General features: G+C 36.0%; 1 protein-coding gene across 1 annotated transcript in view; it reads left to right on the top strand.

Annotated features, from left to right (window-relative positions):
- Positions 1-1,884: 1,884 nt before the first annotated feature.
- NOX3 (NADPH oxidase 3) overlaps positions 1,885-16,276 on the top strand; it is a 99,301-nt gene continuing 84,909 nt past the window's right edge. The window contains exons 1-4 of the mRNA XM_074190284.1: positions 1,885-1,929; positions 2,553-2,648; positions 2,747-2,857; positions 4,776-4,860. Of these exons, the coding sequence (XP_074046385.1) occupies positions 1,885-1,929; positions 2,553-2,648; positions 2,747-2,857; positions 4,776-4,860 (337 nt within the window). The remainder of the gene's footprint in view (positions 1,930-2,552; positions 2,649-2,746; positions 2,858-4,775; positions 4,861-16,276) is intronic.

The raw sequence follows: 16,276 nt of genomic DNA, 5'->3' as shown, positions 1-16,276 counted from the left end.
TCTGTTTGTTCTGACATTATGGGAAACCAAAATGCTTGAATGAATGAGGGATGAAATTATTTAACACTATTTGATTTGATTGACTACAGAATTTTTCTTTTCAAATTTGATTATATACAAAATCAAAGTAGGGGATGTAGAGAATAATAGGAAGAGAGAGGAAGTAAGAGATGAGAAACATGGTACTTGAAGAGAGTCAACATAATGAAATGGATAATAAAGGGGCTGCCTTAGTGGCAGGGAGATGAATTTAAATCTTCCTCTTGACCCGTTTTAGCTATGACAGGTCATTTAATTTCTCCATACTCTAAACAAGTCTTTAAGACTGGAAGGTAAGGATGGATTCTTTACCCACATTGGTAAAGGGAGTTTCTGTAAGAGAAATTATACCTATTTGTGAAATCTTTGAGTTTGTTTAAGATCCCCCAAAATTCATATAATAATAATATCTAAAATGTATATGATGTTTTAAGATTTGCAAAATGGATAATATATTTTATTTCATTTGAAATATGAAATAAGATATTATCATAAGCTTCACTTTTACAGATGAAGACACAGACTGAGAAAGGATAAGTTAACTAGCCCAAGGTCAAAAAATAGTATATGTAGGCAGAAATCCAGATATAGGATTCAAATTCAGGTCTTTCAAAGTATAGGTCTAAGATAAGTCAGTTTTGTTAATATACTGATTTTATATTGCTATCATGAAAGATTATGCCCTTATTCATAGATGAGTGCTGTTTATCACAGATAAAAATTAATAAAAGATACCAAATAAATGTTTGTTGCTTAATTGCTATATAAGCCACTTGATACAAACATAGAAACTAGATCTTTAGTTTGTGAGCTTATGAAAATCCTTTTACCTCTCTGGACCTCAGTTCCCACCTCTGTAAAATGGAGGGTTGGACTAGATTGGCCTCTAAGATTCCTTCTAGCTCTACCTTCTTATCCAATGACCTTAAGTTGCAAGGAGAACTGAAGTCATAAATCAGATAACTTAATTCCTATATTTCAGTTTTTTCTTGTGATTTTATCTTTCAAATTTTTGATCTGAGCCATCCAGAGAATTATCCCCATGTCCCTCTATGAACCCAGTGGTAGGTAAATAAAGTCTTTGTCCTGGGAGGAAAGATGGAGTCACAAAAAAAGTTTCTGATTTGGTCAATTTTAAAGAAATGTCAATCTCAAAATTCCCTATCTGAGAAAAATAATGTTTAATAAATATATAGAGAGATTTTATGTATATGTTAACACATATAATACAAAGTGATGAGGCATTTTCCATAAATATATATAGATCAATCTTATTCCTTTATGTTTATATCTCTTACATGTACAATATTTTTTATCTTTGTTATATGCTTCTTTAATTAATATCCATTGACTTTTTATTTATCTATAATAAAAGGTTTTATGAAAGCTGGAATATAGCTGAGACAGATTATATAAATATCAAAAGTATGAGGGAAATTTTTTTTTCATTTAAGTTTCTGAGTTCAGTTATTTATTTCATGAATTTGTCCAATTAGATATTATAATCTTGACTATAACCATGTAGAAAATAGAGTAGAAAGTTTATGAGAATAATTTAATAGCAACTGCTTTCCTCTCTTGTGAAATAAATATTTTGGAGAAAAGAACCATTAGACAGAAGTTTGCTTTTTATTTACTTAGGTCATGAGGCATGTCAGCTTGGAGATCTGCTCTTGGCAGGAAGTCCTTAATTAGAAATTCCTAGAAAGCGCATCTCCCAGGAGGTGCCTATTAAGACCTAAAGACAAAAGGAGTTAGTAGGAAAGCCTTTACCAAGGGCAGAAAATCCAGGCTAAGGTGAAGAAAAAGAGTAAGTTGCTTCTCAGCATAAAAACAGTCATTCAGATGGGGTGCTGGATTTTGAATGAAAGTCTGTCTGTCATGTTACTAGTAAGTAGCTCTTTATTTTTCAACATAAGAAAATATGTTAAACATACTTTGAATCTGAGTGTGTCAGAATGTTAAGTGATTTCAAGTATGACACAAAAACAGAGATTTGATTAGAAAACATTCAATAGTCGTATTTAATCTACCCTTAAAGAATTATGTAAAGTTGTTTGTGTGAGCAAGCTCATTTTCAATTATTTTTAAAGTCAAGTATTTTATTCTTGCATAATGTATGAATTGGCTCCTGGAAATCAAATGAGGTCTTCAAACCAGCCTGCAAGATTGGGGTCTTTCTCAAGTACTTTCTGAGGTTTTTGTCTCCTTTCTTCTAGATGTCATTGACCTTTAACAATGTCTCATTGGGAATTTCCAACCTTCGGCAGTTTTAAAACAGCTTGGAGTACTTCCATGGGTTTTTAAACATATAATTAAAAATATTTACAATTTATAACTGTTATAATTACCACTATGAACAATTTGATAATAAGGAAGGGGGTGCCTCAATTCTGATTAGCATGATGAAATTCTAATTTAATTTTTAAAGACTTATAAGTGATTCTGAATACAGGAAAAGGTTGACGATGATATTGATTGACTTGCTCTCTCCATTCTATTCTGTATTCCAGCTGTCATGGTTGGGAGGGAATTTTTATTTGTTTATTGACACATTACGTTGGTATGAAGAAGAGGATGCCTTTCTTTATACACGGGTTATTCTAGGTGTAAGTAAAAGTTTGTGAATTTTTGGAAAATATTTTTCCTTTATCTTTAATTTCCTTCTTTTAGTGACTTTTTTTTGTATTTTTTTTATCATATACAGTCAGCCTTGGCCTGGGCAAGAGCATCTGCAGTATGCCTGAATTTTAATTGCATGTTAATTCTGTTACCCATCAGTCGAAATTTCATTTCATTTTTGAGAGGGACAATCACTGTAAGTACCACACCTAGTTTGACTTTTCTCTGTGGTAAGCATGGTCATTATTCCCATATCAGATTAGTGCTTTCCAAGTAATATATGTTTTATAAATGTTTGTTGAATTGAATTATCTAAGGTTGGAGGAAGAGACCTGTGTCTAGATCTGTGATTTCATGCATTTAGGGAACTCCCAGAGTAAAAGTTCCCTTTAGATGGATGTTGTCAGAATAGCTAGGTGGTGAGGAGAGAGGGCTGGCCCTGGAGTCAGAAGGACCTGAGTTCAAATGTAGCTTCTGACACTTAACTGACTATAACCTTCAGCAAGTTGCTTTAACCATAACTGAAACAACACAGCAACAGATGTTGTCACTTTTCCTAGATATTGTTATCAATCTGTAGCTTACAGTTCTACAGAATCACTTGGGGCACTGAATATTTGAATTGCCTGTGATCACAAAGTTGGTATGTGTCAAAAGTAGGAAATGGTTCCTTTCATAAACTTATGTAACATTGATTTTCTATTCCATGTTATTTTGGTCAAAAACTAAATGGGCACCAAAAGTCTTAGTTTGCTCAAAGGATCGTTGCATTTGTCAGCAATGGGGAGCTCCAGTGTGGTAACTTCTTCCACCATTGCATATCATATGACATTATAAAAAATATTGAGGTCAGATTTGAACTTGAGTTATTTAACTGCTCTCTATTCATGCGTTCCATTCTCTTTTCAAATCTTAACCTTCCTTTTAAACTAAGGTTTATGTCTTTCTAATAGAGAAAACCAGTGATTGTCAAGAAATCAGAATTTCTAGTTACATTCTCACTTCTGCCATTTACTCCCCACAAGATATTGGCCTCATCATTCAACCTCTCCATGTCTCATTGGCTCTGTCTGAAAAATGGAGTTAATAAACTTGACCTGCTTCACAAAGGTAGAACTACTATAGCAGCACGAATTCTCACCATTTCAAATTCAAAGAACTTACATAAAAAGTTCAGCAGAGAGCCCACAAGGAAACATCTTTTAGGATAATGGAATTTGAAAACGTTAAGTCACTGGATTGCTTAGAGTTGAATCTTACCCCCCAAATCACAGGCTGTATTCCTAATTATACTTATTTCAAAATATTTGGTCCTTGGCTATACATATTGACAAAGAGAATCATCAATTTGTACAAAACTGATTCCTGAAAAGGAAAAAAAAGTGAGGTTTTCAAACATCAGCATGAATGGAAATCATTGCTAATAAGTTAGTAAAAATCCATCTAATCTCTATAATGTCTTTCTGTAAGTAGCTTAAAGAAATCAATGGATCATTTAACCCATACAGGATTATGTTCTATAGTAAGGATAAGATCTGCATACTGCTTTTCCAAATGCAGAAATCAAGGAATGGATGTTTAACAGGTTTGTCCAAGATCAACCTATTCAGGTAGTCTTGGGAATTCAAAGTGGCACAGTGGCTAGAGTGCTAGGCCTAGAATCAGGAAGATTTATCTTTCTTGAGTTCAAATCTGGCCTCAGACACTTACTAGTTTTGTAACCCTGGACAAGTCTTTTAACTATTTGTTTTAGCTTCCTCATCTATAAAATGAACTGAAGAAGGAAATGGCAAGCCACTCCAGTATCTTTGCCAAGAAATCCCCAAATGAGGTCACAGAGAACTGGACATGACTGAAAACTAACTGTACGAGAAATTCAAACCTATTGACTAAATTCCCTCCCTCCAGAATTTGACTAAATTGGCTTTCTCTCCTTTTTCCTACTGAATAAATTGAAGAAAGGATGAGAATTGAACAAGTCAACTGATTAATTTGGTGTCATATAAACAAAATCTCAGTAATTCAATGGCAGAGAGAAAGAGTGAGCATTTAAATTTCCTGATTCTCATTCCATTATCCATTATCTCCAAAAACTATCATGTTCTCCCATCCAGTGTTACAGAGGACCATGGAAGAAACAATTAGTCAAAAGCCTCAAGTTCCACAAGTTGGTGGCCTATGCAATAGCTATTAATGCAAGTAAGTGTTTCATTATTTATGGATTTTCTCTTCTTCCTGATTTATGTAATTTGGGATTATCCAAAAGGATTTCCTAAGAACTTAGATTTGATATCCAAATAATTAAAAACAACATTAAATTAAGAGAATTAGAGTTTAGCCTTGGCTAAGAAAAAATCTCCATTAAAGCACCCTTGTATTAAAACTAACAAAATACTGAGAAAACCCTAGATTTTAGTCAAAGAAAACAGGCTGTGCTTACATTGTGATCATGGAGAAGTCATTCAATCTTGCTTGTGCTCATTTTGCTGAGATATTTCCAAGTTGTTTTCCTTTCCTAAATTCTATGATTTGCCTTCTGTGGGATCATTAAAATCCAGAAAGTATAATTTGATATTTAACCTTTTAAATGCTATTTATTCCAATGTTCTTGCCCCATTTTCCACTATTTATCATGGGATAGTTGATTAACCACTATTTTCAACTGTGAATAACTAAGCTGGGGATGGGGGTGTCAATGTAAGCTCAATTTCTCCTTAAAAGTAAATGTGTCATTTTTAATATGGTTCAATGGAATACAGCACATTTAATCTAAGCATTTATGGTCACATGAAAATAATTTTTACATTGAAAAAAGGTAGAAAGGAGAGAAGGAAGAAAAGAAGGGGAGAGAAAAAGGGAGGGAAAGAAGAAGAAGAAAGAAAACAAGGAAGGAGGGAACAGAGGGAGGGGGAAAGAAAAGAGGTAGGAAAGAAGGAAAGGACAAAAGGGGAGGAAAAGAAGCTAAGAAGATTCTGGAAACTAGTCGACATTTTTGAAATAATGGATATAAACTGTTTTGAAATAGCATAAAGTACAATAAATATTTAAGGGAGATCCATTTATTCCAAAGGTACCAAAATTAGTATGCTTCAATATGCACCAAAAATAATACAGCAAAACAGTTGTTGAAATGAAGGGCTACAAAATGATAAAGAGTTATGATTCAGGACTGTTTCCTTCAAACTAATTTAACTATAAAATGTTTTCCTCATTTGTTTTTATCCTCCCATGCATAGAGAATAGCAGAGTAAAAGGAACACTCCAAAACAAATGTGAATTTAATTAAGCAACAAGATATGACAGACTGTGCAGGAGTGCCAATTAACATAGACTTGGGGTGTGCAATGAGACATGAGGCAAAGATTCTCCCAATTGATTTTTCTTAACACCAGATTAAACTAACCAGGGATATGCTTTGAAAAAGACTTTGTGGTTTGTTAAGGAATAGGAGTAAAGAGATGAGAGTCTCAGAAGAAAAAAGAGCTAAAAGGGAGTATCAAATTAAACTAAAAGGAAAGATTCATAGCCAGAAAAAATGGGCAGAAAGAACCTCTGATATTTTGTACTATGAATTGTGCTGGATCAAGGACCCTAGAAGGTCCTATTTCCCTCTGGTAGGAGATAGGATTTGCCATCTGATGCTAAAATTTTTAGGTGAGTCCTTTCCACCCTCCTTGAGTATCCATGAAGAACATTGTGTTTCCTATACCCCCAAACCACTTGTCTGATCTATCACCAAGCATTTATTAAGTTCCTTCATTGTGGAAGGAAACATAAGGCTGACTCTCAGGGAAATTAACTTTAATCAAACTTTAAAAAAATTCTTACATTAGTTTTGATTTGGTTTCAAACTAGGAAACATGATTTTTGAACCTTTGGTATTAGACAGGAGAATAAAGAGACTAATAAAGATAGACTAGAAATATTAAAAGTAGCATTAATAATTTGGTAGCACAGTGGATAAAATCCTGGGCCTAGAATCAGAATGGCTTGAATACAAATCTGATCTCTAATACTGACTATATGACTCTGAGCAAATCATTGAACCCATTTCAGCCTTATTCTTCTCAACTAGTAAAATGGAGATAAGGGTAGCACCTACCTCCCAGGATTGTTTTGAGAATCAAACTAGATAATTTCTGCAAAGTTTTTAGCTCCTGAAACATGGTAGGTACTTAATAAATGTGTGTTCCCTTCCTTTCATAATTATGATATTAGAGCACAATAGACTGCTGAACAGTCATCATGCTAGAAATTCCCCATTAAACTGTTAAAAGTAGTTTGCAAGAGGGGAAGCTAGGTGACACAGTCCTGGAGTTAGGAGAACCTAAGTTCAAATCCAGCCTCAGACAAATAAAAATTACCTAGTCATGTAACCTTGGGCAAGTCACTTAACCCCACTGTCTTACCAAAAATAAAATAAAATTAGTTTGAAAATCTATTTTCACATAAAAAAGGCTCAGAGGTCTGAGAGTGTTGAATTAAAAAAAAAATTGCAGGAGGCATCTCAAGAGAGAAAACCCCAGAGAGTTGCAGACTCTTCAGTATCTAATCATCCCATTAGTCTCCACCCCAATTTGTTTTTCTTTTGGTTTGTTTTTTTTTTTTTGCAAGGCAATGGGGTTAAGTGGCTTGCCCAAGGTCACAAAGCTAGGTAATTATTAAGTGTCTGAGGTCAGATTTGAACTCAGGTACTCCTGACTCTAGGGCCAGTGCTTTATCCACTGCTCCATCTAGCCACCCCCAATTTGTTTTTCAAAAAAAAAAAAATTACTTCTATTTTAGTTTTTCTGATGATAATGAGTTCTCTGAAAACTCCAGTCCTGATTCAAGCTAAGAATGTTCACAGGATTTATAAATGAAGGCTACTCATACTGCTGGTGGGATGGGGACTTGGACACTTCCAATTGATAAATTCATAAATTCTCACACTCAGCAGTATATCCTACAACAAGTGGTGAAGTCGAGAAATATAAGAGCAATGTCTCACTGAGAATCAGATAGGATGCTTTTCCAACACTTCTAACCAATGAATTGAATTTTCAAACACCCTAAAACAGGCTCTCACTTTGCTGACTGGAATCAAGTTAGTGGCTAACTGCTCCCCTGGTGGTTAGAGGAATAAAAGGAATAAAAACCATTCAAGCAGTACTCTGCATTATTTTTTATATTTAATATGCATGTGAACTGTTCCCCTTCTATACCGTGAACTTTATTCGTTGCATTATTCATTTGCTTACCCAAATTCCTATTGCAATGCCTCATTGTGGTTGGAAATTGACTCGGTAGACTATATGAGTGGATTGTAGATTTTTGGATTGTTCTTACTTATTAGAGAAGCTTCAAGTATGGTTCTGCCAGCTGATTCTGCCAGCTAATTTTTGAAGTTCTAACTAGCTAAGTACAGAGAAACTCATCATAAGTAGACTGGTCACATGCTAATAAAATTATCTGGTTTTGGTAACTCAAGAATCAAAGAAAATACAAAATGAAACTAATCATATATATATATATATATATATATATATATATATGTATATATATATATATATATATATATTGTTCTTCCATGATAAATGTGTTGGAAGGGTGGAAAGGGAACAGAGAGCACTATGAATTACTTACCTAAATATCTAAAAACTATTATGCTTACTATAGGTTTTCCAAATGTTTGATCTCTGTCCAATGACTAATGAATTCAACAACTCAGTTTCAAAAATACAATATGGGAAAAGCATGGCTAGACAGAAGTTAATCTGAAAAAATTATCTGAGGGTTTTAGTGTAAAGCAAATTCAATATGATCACCAATATGAAATGGCAGCCAAGAAACTAATGTGATATTGGACTACATTAGAAAAGGAATATATTTAGGAATAAGAGACCACATCTAAAGCATAGCATTCAATTCTTGATACCACATTTAAATGAGGGCACTAACAAGCTGGAAAATATCTTTAGGAGAGCAATCTGGAAGGAATTCATTTTTAGGTCCAAATTTAAACTAAATGGTCATTGAAGCTCTTTCCAACTCCAAAATTCTATGAGTCTATGATTGGCCTTCTATTAGAAAATATGAACTAAACTGATATCTATATTTTCATGATAAATGAAACCAGAAGATAAAGTAAAATTTTAAGATAAAATCAAGAGGAATGTCTTCCTTGTGAGGAAAATGAAGGGTTAGTTGGGGTTTTTTTTTAACGTCCTTTAAAATATCTCATAGAACAACTGGTCATTTCATTTTGTAATACTTAATGATGAGCATGGAGCAGCTAGATGCTTCGGTGGACAGAACACTGGGTCTGGAGTCAGGAATATCTGAGTTCATACATGATTTCAGGCATTTACTACCTATGTGAATTTGATCAAATCACTTAACCCTGCTTGCCTTAGTTTCCTCATCTGAAAAATGAGTTGGAGCAGAAAACAGCAAACCACTACAGTATCTTTGCCAAGAAAACCCCTAATGGGGTCACAAACAATAAGGCACAATTGAAAATGACTGAACAGAAGGAGCAAAAGGGATGGTTATAAGTGGAAAAGACTACCTAGAAGAATTGCAGCTTGAGCACCACTATCTCCTTTAATGATGAAAAATAAGAAAAATTCTACAATAAAATTAGTGAGATCCTTCAAATCGAGTCAATGTATGCTATTGATTACTTCACTGCCAAAAAAGGCTAGGGAGTACATAGGGGAAATAAGAGAATGCAGATAACTGAGGGTATAGCTATGGTAAAGATCAGCACTGCTACTGTAAAATATAACTCAGATTTGAAAAAGGAAAGATTTCAAAAGCTTGCCCATGGGTCACATAAATACTAGGAGTCAGGGATAAGCTAGTAAGATAAGCTAAGATAATAACTAGAGTTCCTGGCCTCTACCTATGAGGTGATGCTGCCTCTCATAAGCAGATATTTAGAAAAATAAATACAAGATAATTCTTTAGGGAAGAAGGCAATAGAAACAGAGGAAAGTCGTATAAAAGATGGTATTTGAACAGAATTTGGGGAAAATGAGGGGTCCTAAGATACAGAAAAACAGGATGAAAACATTCTACATGAGGAAGAGCTGATAAAAAGGTACCAAGAGAAGAGATGGAGTTTCAAGTGTGAAATATCATATGTGAAAAAGCAGGGAAAACCTAATTGTTTATTCAATCCTTCAATCATGTCTAACTCAGTACTCCATGGACCATCACACACCAATTCTGTCCTCCACTCTATCATTCAAAGACTGTCCAAACTCATGTTCACAGGTTCCATGACACCATCAGTCCATCTCGTCCTCTGCCATCCCCTTCTCCTTTTGCCATTAATCTTTCCCAATATCAGGGTCTTTTCAAATGAGTCCTGCTTTCTCATTATGTAGCACAAACTACGTCACATAGGCTTCAGCCTCATTATTTGTTCTAATTTGTTCAGTTAATTTCTTTAAATCCAAGAAATTCTCAAAAGCCTTCCCCAACACCCTAATATAAGGTTAGCTGAACCTAAAGTGTAGGAATGGGAGTAATGTAAGACAAGGTTGGTAAAATAGATTGGGGTCTGTCTGATTGCAAAGAAGCTTGTATTTGAACCTAGAGACAATGGCAAACTAGCCATTGAAGTTGACTGAGTAGAGAAATTATATGGTTAGACCTACATTTTAGTAAATATAACTTTGGAAGTCTTGTGGAGGAAAGATTGGAGAGAATTTAGCCATCTGAGGCAGGTAGATCAAATTCAAACTTTAGTTCAGTAAGTTTCTGAGGCAGGATTTAAACTCATTTGTTCTTGACTACAAAGTCAGCACTCTATTGACTGGGCCACCTAGCTATCTTTAACACCAATAGAGGAAATTTCTACTTTGGCATGCCAAGAGATACATTGAAATATTGGAATATAATCTTTCTGAAGAGTCATTAGGAGCTCTATTATTATCTTCATATAATACCTATTGTAGATTATTGTGCTACAGATATAATAATATTAGATATATGTATATATGACATTTTTGCTTCTATCACATAAAATCCTCTATCTTATATTTCTATGTGTACCACCTGTAAAGGCATACAAATGAGTATCTATGAACACATATGTGTGTGTGTTTATATATACCCACACACTATCTCTATGCCTATATAGGGTGTATATATAGTTGTGCATGTAGGTATGTGGTTATATGCATGTAAGTATATGGGTGTGTATTAATGTGTGTATGCACACACACACACACACACTTACACATACACAAAACCTCGTCCCTTTCAATTGATGATAGAAATTTCTCTCTACTGGTATATATATATATTTTTTTCAATATTTGAAAGATTATGCTTTCAATAGTACAGATACCCTCTTCAGCAATGGAGATTACAACCTTCTCATGTCTTAGTGAATGATTTCATAAAACTGCTGTAGTTTAAAAAAAAAAATCCTAGATGGCTAGTCTTCCAGTGATGAGTCTTTTTGCCCTTCAGCTAGACTGTTTTTCAGAAGACAGACTCGGGTGTGTCACCAAGCCTATATTCAATGATTGTCCAGCTTGAAAGGAATCATTGGACCTTGAACTCCATTGGCTTAACCTCAGAGAACCCAGAATCACCTCCACACTACAAGGAGGCACAGGAATGGAACTTAAAAAGATTTTTTTTTAAAAAAATATACTTTTTTCCTTAATTTATTCACAGTAATACTATTGGGGGGTATAATAAAAAAATTGTCAAAAATCTTTAGCTCTAAACAAAGAATAGAATCTGAGTACATCAAATAGTTCCAATATATATGTGTGTGTGTTTATATATGTATATGTCTTATGTAAATATATTCAATTGACAGTTACTTCAGAGATCATAGGTTCTTCAACAAGCACTTATTAAGGGCTTCTTACAAGCCAAACCCTGTTCTAAGCACTGGGAAAAACAAAAACAAAAACATGAGCCGCAACCTCAAAGAGCTCACATACTAATGGGGGAACCAACATGCAACAAACAGTGCAGAAAGTCAAATCCAAAATTATATTTTAAAAGGTTTTCTTCTCCCTGGTACATGTGTCTGAGAAATGACCCATTTACCATTTCTATTCTCCAATGGGTGGGTGGGGTGGGGTGGGGGTGTTGGCTTGGGGGGGGGAACCCATCAGAGAGCAGGGGTTCTGGAAAGTTACAATAGAAAAAGGGTGAAAGAAAAAACATCTTAGGGATGAGAAAACTTTTCCTGTGACTTCCAAGGAAATGAACAGTAAAAACTAAGCCTTCTATAGTCCTGTCATGCCAGCAATGCAAACATTTAATTGAACTTTTAATGTGTTTTTTAAATCTACATTGGTTTAGAAAGGCACTTAGAAGTCTGGCAACAAATCCAATGCCATCAGCTAAAAACATGGAAATCCCTGTGGTGCATTTTGTGGACTTTCTCTGTAGCTGTTGTACAGGGGGAGCTGCTCAAAGCCTTTGAAGGGTCCACGATGAAAATTCCCAGGATAGGCCGAAGTTTGCTGCAGCTGGAGCCTACCTTAGGCAACACCATCTATTTTCTTACTAAAGCCCTTTTAGAGTTAAAAATAGAGCAGAAATCTTGGAAACACTACCCATGGACATTTAATTAGTGAGCTAACTGCACAGTTCAAATAAGCTTTTATTGAAGAGGGGAGTGGGGAGGAGAGGATAATAAGGGGTACAATTAAGAGTTCAGTTGTCCTGAGTAAGTTCTTTTTCTTTTAAAAAATAATAAATAAAGAAGATCAAAGGAATTGTAACTGAGGAAGAATCTAGGAAATCTGGCCAATCCTTGCTATGTTTCTGTGTGTCCATCAGTGCTAAGAGTCATTTTGGAGTTAGTCACTTCCTAATGAAGCATCCTTTAGAGATGAAATCACAGGTTTCAACAGTTAGAATTTGGTCCCAAAGTTTTAAATCTAATGGTCTAGTTTCTTCAGGAATGTGTGCTGACTGTGGAACTGTGTGTGTCTGTGTGTCTGTGTGTATCTGTGTGTGTGTGTGTGTGTGTGTGTGTGTGTGTGTGTGTGGCATTCATTTATAAATCCCATTAAATCTTATTAACCAGGACCTGGACTAGAGTTTTAGAGACCTCTTCAAGTCCCTCCAGCAGAACTAGGTCAGGAATGATTCCTTTTTTAATTTAATTTTATTATTTTATTTGAAAGAGGGCAAAGTGAGAGTCAAGTGAAACTGAATGTTTGCAACTCTCTGGGGTCTTCCTTCCTGGATTGCCTCTCTTATTTCAACATCCTTGAGCTGGGGCCTAGGCCAGTCCTGCTCCTGGAAGCCTCTCCCTATTACAGGTTTGCTAACTCATTTCCACAGCTTATGGGAACTGCCTGTTTGGTAATTGGCTAGCTCTGGAACTCAGGGGATAAAAGGAATTGCGTCTGAGGGTGGGGAGAGCTTTGCACAGGCCATTATCTCCTGCTCACTTTGAAGGGCGTCCCAGGCTCAAAAGCAAGCTTTGCTTTCAGTTGTAAGGTTCCCCAAGGTCTACCTGGAACAGGGAGTCTAGAATGCTCTGCATTAATAATAATGAAAGGGTGGAAAGTAGGGCTTTATATTCCTGGGGTTAGAGATCTCTGAAAATGATTTATTAGTAGGGGATTACCTACTGCCCAGGCACTTCTTATCATAAGTAGGCATGCTGGAAGGCCAGAAGGTAAAAACAAGGCTAATCAAAATTCCTATCACTGAATTTACAGAGCTGCCCAAGATTCCAGATAACATTGTTTTGTGGTTTTCCCCTTCCCCCCTTTTCCTCTCTTTCTTCTACCCCCACCCCCTGATCACTGGCTAGAAGGTTAGCATCACCACCACTTTCCTTCTCCTCCTCTTTCTCCCCTTCTTTCTTCTCCCCATCTTCCTTAACATCTTTCCATCAGTTTCTACTTGCATCCTTTAATATAACCAACAAAAAACCTGTGATTCAATCCTAAAGGAGAATGGATGAAAAAATTAGAGGTTGATACACAAACTTCCAGTAGATGCACTCCTGCCAAAGTTACCCACCTCTATTAAGACAGGTTAAAAGTGCACAATGACAAACTGACCAGGACGTGGAAGAGGACATTCTGAGATGTTTCCCTAGGATTACAGACAACCAAGACCAGCTCTTAGATAGCAAAAGACAGAGAAAGAAAAGCAATTAGGTGTTGGCATGTTTGAGCCCCCACCAACACCCTCCCTAAAACCACAGATGCTGGTCAAATTTCTTATTCAGGAAGGAAAGCTTTTAAAATGTAATAATTGCTCTGTTAGGGATCAGGGGGAGACAGGGAGAGCATCCCCCCCCCAACCCTTCTGAATCTGCAGGGCTGCTTGTTGCCATGGAAGTAGCAGAGGAGAGAGACACTTTATTATCAGATACAGCTCTGACCCTGTGAAGGCAGGCGGCTGTAGGAGCTGTAGGGGCAAAGCAGAGATTGCTTCAGAAACAAGGGCTCTAGCAAAAATATCTGGGTCCAATTTCAGAACAACAATTCCCAAAAGAGAGGTCTCTGTTTTCCCCTGTTGCTGCAGAGGTGAAAGACATAATCTGAATGCATTACTCTCCATCATTTTGTAATTATGTTTGTCCTTCATTTTCAAAAAAGACCACAACATCAGGGAGATGATACCATACAAACACATGATTTGGATTAGAGTGAGGGGATGCTATGCTAAGTCACCAGCCTCACTTTCTCCCCCAGAACCATCTGAGTCCAGTGGCCAGAGATGAATCAGGACAACTGAAGATGGCCCTGGATGTGAAGCCGTTGGGTTAAGTGACTTGCCCAAGGTCACACAGCTAGTATGAGTCAAGTGTCTGAGGCTGGATTCAAACTCTCATCCTCCTGCTCTAAGACTAGTGCTCCATCCACTGTGCCACTTTCATCAGAGCACTAGGGATGAGTGCCGGACCAGGATTCAGGAAGACCTGGTTTCAGATTTCCACTCAGAAGTCATCTATTAGCTCTGTGCTTGGGCAAACTGCCTCCATAGCTTATATGTGAAATATGTACAAAGATGAATTCGATTCACTTGGACGAGATGAGCCTTCTGGCTTTAAAATCTTTTATCATTGTATGAAGGACAACATGGATCAAAAAGTGTCTGACTCCAGTTATTTAATCTCTGGGTACCCAAGTGTAGAAAATGGTTCCTATTCTATCTTGACAGAGAGTCCCTTTCATTATTGAAATCAGAGTTCTGATAAACAGGCATCTAAATAAAGTACTAGGGAACTAGATTCAGGAAGACCTGACTTCAAATCCAGCCTCAGACATTTACTAACTGTGTGACCCTAGGCAAGTCACTTAACCCTGCTTGCCTCAGGATCTGCATCTGTAAAAAATATGAATAATACTAATACTAGGACATACCTCCCAAAGGTTTTCTGAGAATCAAGTGACATAACATTTTTAAAGTACTTTGCACAGTATCTCTGAATCATTTTAAATTCCATTTCCTTTTTTTAAATACAAAATGTGTAATATTGTTACAGAACCTCTACTTCAACCCCGCCCTGACTCATATAACACTGTTTTATACCTCTAATATACTTTAAAAATTCTCCGTTTGGGTTTTTGACTGAGGTTAAAAGCATAATATCTCCCCATAGTGGGAGATATATAAATATTTATTCTTTCCTTTAAATTTTTCCCCTCTTCCATTGCATTTTGCCATCTATTACTGCTCCCAGTCTTACACCATTCTTCTCTGTATGACCTTACACACAAGTCTATCATCCAAACAGGCTTACTTTCTAGCCATTGCTATCCTTGGCTGGCCTATATACCTACATTTTGTGAGGAAATTAAATGTTCTTGACTGGGAAGATTTCAGACTTTTTTGATCTCCTTATGGCAATTGATCTCCATCAGTTAGGAAACGGATGTTTTCAGTGCCAATGGCCACATACACAGATAAAGTTAATACAGATTAGAATGTCTTTAATAAGAGAATATGGAGAGATGGGGGTTCATGAAAGGATTCATGAAAGAAATGGCTTTTGAGCGGAACCTTGAAACATGAGTTTGCTTTTAAATATATGATGTATTTAGAAGACAGATTAGAATTTAATTTGTAAAACAAATGAAGGGGTTGGACGAGATAATATTTAAAGTCTCTTCTAGCTATAAATCCTATGAGTATCCTTGCTTTTTACCAAATTCAAAAAACATATAGATATTAAAACCATAAAATAGATTCATGGAGTTGATTGGAGATAGATATAACTTTTCCTATTTTGTTAGATGGACAGAGATATAAAGCAACTTGCCCCAGGTCACTCAACAAATCATAAGCAGAAGTGGGAAGGAAATTTGGTCACTTCCAAAGCTTGCTGCCTATGTGATCTTGGACAAGCTTCATCTTCCTTATGTCCTAATTTCTTCATCTAAAAAATAAAGGGTGAGACAAGATCATCTCTGGGGTCCCTTCCAGTTTTATACCTATAACCCTATGACCTGACTCTATCCCAGTGCTCTATAAGCTAGAGTACACAGTCTCTTATGTTTAAAGTACTTTTGAAGTTATTTCCTGAAGCCACAGATGTTCTTAAAAGGAGGATGTAAGGAAAAGAAGATTTACCCTCTCCAAAATACAACATTAAAGGTTTCAGGCTTCCCTACTTGTAGTTATG

This window comes from Macrotis lagotis, chromosome 5, assembly GCF_037893015.1.
Source record: "Macrotis lagotis isolate mMagLag1 chromosome 5, bilby.v1.9.chrom.fasta, whole genome shotgun sequence".
NCBI classification, from domain to species: Eukaryota; Metazoa; Chordata; class Mammalia; order Peramelemorphia; family Peramelidae; genus Macrotis; species Macrotis lagotis.
Note: the sequence above shows the minus strand (reverse complement) of the source record. Positions and strands in the feature narration are given on the sequence as shown.